The 6,000-nt window shown below is 37.0% G+C and overlaps 1 protein-coding gene across 2 annotated transcripts; it reads left to right on the forward strand.

Moving 5' to 3' along the window:
* Positions 1-647: 647 nt before the first annotated feature.
* Positions 648-5,493, forward strand: LOC7486839 (protoporphyrinogen oxidase 1, chloroplastic). 2 transcript variants are annotated; one of them, XM_052446936.1, is made up of 10 exons: positions 648-1,148; positions 1,285-1,470; positions 1,609-1,693; positions 2,023-2,112; positions 2,274-2,421; positions 2,513-2,593; positions 2,812-2,983; positions 3,654-3,813; positions 3,974-4,077; positions 4,948-5,493. In XM_052446936.1, exons 1-10 carry the CDS (start codon positions 750-752, stop codon positions 5,245-5,247), a joined length of 1,725 nt encoding a protein of 574 aa, XP_052302896.1. In that variant the 5' UTR covers positions 648-749; the 3' UTR covers positions 5,248-5,493. The 2 variants fall into 2 exon arrangements, with proteins under 2 accessions (XP_052302896.1, XP_024440253.2); XM_024584485.2 differs by lacking the exon at positions 2,023-2,112 and having other exon boundaries at positions 649-1,148.
* Positions 5,494-6,000: the final 507 nt, after the last annotated feature.

Raw genomic sequence — 6,000 nt, forward strand, 5'->3', positions numbered from 1 at the left:
TAAATTAAAAAAAACAAAAAAAGATGACCTAAATTATCCTGTTAAACTTGTGATCCGGATCATAAAACCAGGACAACTCAATAGAAAGTAGATCGCAACAAATTATAAAGCCTAATACTCAATCAACTCAGTGTTAAAAAATAAAATTAAAAAAATTCAATTAGAAAAAGGACACAAAAAAATAACTCAAGTCAACGAAGGTCAATCCGCTTAAAGGATGAAATTAAATTTTTTTTTATTAGAAAACGAAGAAAAAAACTCAAGCCAGCCTATTAGATCTACAATTCGGGTCATGAATATGAGATAACTTTATAAAAAGTAAATTAAAAATTATGTAACATAATTGTTAATAAATTTAATATTAAAGAATAAAATTAAAATTGAAAAAATAATATAAATTAAGAAAAAAAACCAAAAGAAATTAAAAAATATTATTTAAGTTAATGGTATTATGTGAAGAGAGTTACAGGAAAACATGTTTATTTATCTTTGTTAATGGTGTTTTGTGAGGAGTATAATAATTGTTTTTTAATGTTAATATTGAGTTGTTGTTTGCATCTGGGTGGTTTTCCTTGGTAATTTTTAAAGATGACAGTAAAACAGAGCTCAGTGGCAAGAATCAAGGGATTAATAAACCCATCATCATCACAGGTCACAATGGATTGAGGCCAAACAAAACGTTTCCATCCAAGATAACATCCTTGCAAGGCAGCGGTTCCTTTGCTTGTCAAACAGAGAGTGAACCCGCAATGACTTCTACCTTCACTGACCTCTCTCTTCTCCGGCCAACAATACCCTCTCTCATTCCCTCCTCTTTCTCAAAATTCACCACTCACAGACCCTTAAAACTCCGTTGCTCCCTAACCGAAGATTCAACGACATTTATTCCCTTCAAGCTCAACGGCGAAGCCCAATCCAGCGCCGGACATTCTGCCACAGCGGATTGTGTCATTGTTGGAGGCGGAATTAGTGGGCTCTGTATCGCACAAGCTCTTGCAACCAAACACTGGGATGTTGCTCCCAATGTGATTGTCACGGAAGCCAGAGATCGCGTTGGTGGCAACATCACCACCCTTGAAAGAGATGGTTATCTCTGGGAAGAGGGCCCCAACAGTTTCCAGCCTTCCGATCCTATGCTCACCATGGTGGTACGTTCTTCAATTAACCTCAGTTTTTATTTTATTTTAATCCAGTTGCAGATGATATCTTTCTATAATTTAATGTTTTCTATAATTTGAATTTCAAGAGTTCATTTATTAGTGACTTGGTTGAATTTGTGAGCAGGTGGATAGTGGATTGAAGGAGGATTTGGTATTAGGGGATCCAAATGCGCCGCGTTTTGTATTGTGGGATGGGACATTAAGACCAGTACCAGGCAAGCCGACTGACTTGCCGTTTTTTGATTTGATGAGTATTGGTGGCAAGCTCAGAGCTGGCTTTGGTGCTCTTGGACTTCGGCCTCCGCCACCAGTTTGTTCTCCTTTTAATTTTAAGTAATTGCTATTATATGCACTTGATAAGAATATCAAACGCTAGTGCTATGTTGCATATTTATGTTTTCTTGTCAATGAATCTTCTCGTAATTTTACACTTTGACAAAGGTGACAGGGACACGAGGAATCAGTTGAAGAGTTTGTGCGGCGTAACCTTGGCGATGAGGTTTTCGAGCGATTGATAGAGCCTTTTTGTTCAGGTGATAATTTGCAGCTTATGTTGTTAACCAATTTGTTATAGCTTCTACTGTAGTGGGCATTACTGTCCTTTATAACAATACCATGCTCAAACCGGGCACTTTGCTTCAGTGTATAATGTAGTTGACGTTAAACTTATGCAGCATTTTGTATGCCTGTTATTACTAAGTTTTGCAATAGTTTTTTCTTTTATTTTGTTGTCATCATGTATTTCTTGTATCTGTTTACTTCTATCTCAAATGACAATGAAAAATGACACTCTAACATTTTGTCTAATTGGCTAAACTCGATTTTGTAAAATCTCTGATGGCTGTGTCTTTATTCTTAATAGGCCATGTAAGACAATCTTTTGTTCGTTCTCGTAAATATTGCGTGAAATACTATGGGGTCATCCATCTAACACCAATGAATATACGTGTTGGTAACCTCCAGCCAGTACTTCGTCACATAATAGATGAACTGGATCCATTATGCTCTGACTTCCTCTAATCTGCATTTTTGCAAAGATCATCCATGCTACATTTTGTTTATATTAGATGGAGAGTGGTTTCTAGGTTTACCTAAAACTTTTGCAGTACACAGGTGTTTATGCGGGTGATCCTTCCAAACTAAGCATGAAAGCGGCATTTGGAAAAGTTTGGAACCTGGAGCAAACTGGCGGTAGTATCTTTGGTGGGACTTTCAAAACAATCCAGGAGAGAAGTAAAAACCCCAAGCCACCTCGAGACCCGTAATAATATATACTTGGACTGAAGCATTATTTTATTATCTTGTATTTGTTAGTTTATCCTCGGTTTCTTAAACTCTTAGTAACTTTGCAGGCATCTTCCAACGCCAAAGGGCCAAACTGTTGGATCTTTTAGAAAAGGACTTGCTATGTTACCTGATGCAATAGCAACAAGGTGCACCCCACTACTAAATCCTTCTTCTGAAAAGCAGATGCGTGTTTGAATGATGCTTATGGTTCTTCACAATGACCAAAGTTCCTTCACCATTATTTGATTCACTTGATGCCCTTGTGTTATTGTTTGGAAGTGTTTATCTTTTTCCTTCTTTCATTTATTTATTTTGCTTTTTGAAGATTTTCAGGTCCAAACTAGCTGTGTGTTGATTTTGGCAGGTTGGGTAGCAATGTAAAATTATCTTGGAAGCTTTCAAGCATCATTAAATTAGAGAATGGAGGGTATAGTTTGACATATGAAACACCAGAAGGATTAGTTTCTCTACTGAGCAAAAGCGTGGTCTTCACTGTTCCATCCCACATTGCAAGCACTCTACTGCATCCCCTTTCTGTATGTTACATTCTTAAAGACTTAAAACCTATTTCAAATTGGTCCCTTTTACTGGTTTTTATTACTGATTTTTCACAAGTGGATTGTGGCCAAGCTCATTTCTTGTTTTTAGTGTTTGATTCCATTTACCTCTTATAATTAGTGAAAGTTGCAACCACTTCTTGAAGCGAACAAACTAACTGGGTTGGATTATACAGATTGCTAAGCTCGTTTTAATCTGTATTGAACATGGGTTGCATCATCAATGAATCTGACTTTCTTTAAAACACGTGTTCTAAAATTATTAATAGATGCTAATGACCTGTTATGCTCTTGCGACAATGTTATTCCTAGTATGGGTTTCTACTAGCATATCTCCCCGCAAGATTCATTTTTGGAATTTTGAATCATCTTATTTCAGCCCAAATGTTTTGTATTGTTGTAAAGTAGCATATAATCTGCTCTATGATGCCTAATTCAAATCTGAGTAAATTTCTTAGTAATTTCTAGAAAACAGTCTTGGCGGTACCTAACCAAAATCTCAATGAAAAGGCGCACCAAAATAATTGTTGTCTAGTTGGTTTTTTTACTTACTAATGAGGCTTTATTTGCTGTTACTTTATATTTTTGTTTGAAGTAGAAATTTCCAAAATACTTGGTTAATCTTTTCCATATGCACTCTTGTTTACAGCCTACAGCTGCAGATGCACTATCAAAATTATATTACCCACCAGTTGCGGCAGTGTCCATTTCATACCCAAAAGAAGCAATTAGACCAGAACGCTTAATAGATGGTGAACTCAAGGGGTTTGGTCAGCTGCATCCACGAAGCCAAGGGGTGGAAACCTTAGGTAAATATGTTTTAGTGTGAATCAACTCATTTGCCATTGCTGTATCTCGATCTTAAACTTTGTCTTGCTCCTGGAGTTCAGCATCCAAATTTGAAAATAAGAACAAAATACTCCACAGTTTTACCAAAAAGTCAATGTTTTTTTTTTGTGGGTTCTGCAGGAACCATATATAGCTCATCTCTTTTTCCTAATCGAGCACCTGCTGGAAGGATTTTGCTCTTGAACTACATTGGAGGAGCTACTAACCCTGGAATTGTGTCTAAGGTAAGAAAGTTGAAAAAACATTAGATTTCTGTTGTCAATGATCCGCGACACAAATCTAAGGGCAATAATGGTGGTGGGGTTGGTGATAAATTATTCGTATGCCTACAGAAGTTTTAGCTTGTTTTTCCATAAGAATGTTTAGTTGGCTCCTGATAGATGCCTGCTGCAATGCTGAATTCCCATGTCCATTTGTCGGTTTCATTTTTTTAACAAAAGAAAATGTGTTCAAATAAAGTAGATCAGAGCTCATGTTCACAGGATGGAGGATGAGTCTTCCTCCCAAGCAGGAAATAAAAGGAAAAGGACAAAAAATGAGACGTTGAAACAGGAGGGCTCTCCAATTTTTATTTTATTATTTTTTTTTATCAGAAAGAGAGGTCCCAACAAATCCCTGGAAGTTGAACGCCACATAAATGCTTGTAGAACATTTCTATCCCATAACAGATGATTAGAGAGGATTGACTTTCAAATTTTTTGGAATTCCTGGGTTCCACAAGCACCAATGGTTGAGAAACCTGTGCCATACCATAATAGCTTGCAATCCATTTCTTCCTCGGAACCAACCTATTGGCCAATGGGGTGTTAAACACCTCATCCAACTTTCTCAGATGGGTTTCAATTTCAACGAAGCAACTTCAGTGTGAATTTTGTATCTGGTTCCCCTGTTTAATTGTGGTTGTCATGCTTTGACTTGTGTAAAGGTTTTTCTTTGCCTATACTAGTTGATACATGTTTTATGTGTAAGCCAATTATATATTAATGAGGTGCTGCATAATGTCTATTTTTTCCCTCTTTTTTTTTTGACAGAGTGACAGATAACCACTTCCTCTCTGGTTAATTTTCTTATCATCACTTTATTTTTCTTTGCAGACAGAGAGCGAACTTGTAGAAGCAGTTGATCGTGATTTGAGAAAGATTCTCATAAATCCTAATGCGACAGATCCACTTGTATTAGGGGTGAGAGTGTGGCCACAAGCAATCCCCCAGTTCTTGATTGGTCATTTTGATATCCTAGATGCTGCAAGAGATGCTCTCAAGGAAAAAGGGTTGCAGGGGCTGTTTCTTGGGGGAAACTTTGTATCTGGTGTCGCATTGGGCCGATGTGTAGAAGGGGCTTATGAGGTTGCTTCTGAGGTAACTGATTTCCTCTCCCAATACGCCTACAAATAGTGCTAGATGCGGGATGATCATTGAGGATTTTAGTCAAGTGTTCAAGTATCCTGTAGGTATGAGCAGACAGATGAGTGATTTCTCTGCGGCTGTTGAATGAGGTTGAGTGGCTGGAGAGTTATTCTTTGTTTTAGGCCTTCTGTATGACTCTGTAGTTACTCAATCCATATTAGGTTTATCATTAGTAACAGTAGCAATGAAATGTATTTTTTGTTACGCAATGATCAGAAGTGGAGTTAGCACCAATGATAAGGATTTGGGAACCGAACTTGTTGTAGCATCAGCTCAAACGGATAACGACAGCAGTCACGCGGAGTTAAACTTTAAACAGGCATATCAGCATGGAGGACCGGAAATTGTTAGCTTCTGACCCCGATTGACGTGGTTTCACTCGGACCTAAGTCGATCGTTGGCGAAGCCCAAGAGATTTTAAACTCCGATGAGTTAAATAAAAGAACTCTTATTAATACCTTAAATTATTTTAGTATTAATTAAATAAAACTTCGGGGTTTAAAAACTCTCTTTACTAGAAGATGAAGGGTAGGCCCGTGAGAGATGAAAGGTTGGGTTTTTTTTTTTTTTTGAGCGGGAGAGGTGGCGGCGGCTAAAGCTTTGGTATTTTAGAAAAAAATTAAAAAATATATAATTAATTAAGAAAAATATTTATTTAAAAAAAAAACAAAAAAGTGCTAGTCTTTTGGAAAGAAGAAATTAAAAAATATAACTAAATGAATTCTCACCAAAAGCAGCGAT

The sequence above is a fragment of the Populus trichocarpa genome, chromosome 14 (assembly GCF_000002775.5).
Source record: "Populus trichocarpa isolate Nisqually-1 chromosome 14, P.trichocarpa_v4.1, whole genome shotgun sequence".
Classification (NCBI taxonomy): domain Eukaryota; kingdom Viridiplantae; phylum Streptophyta; class Magnoliopsida; order Malpighiales; family Salicaceae; genus Populus; species Populus trichocarpa.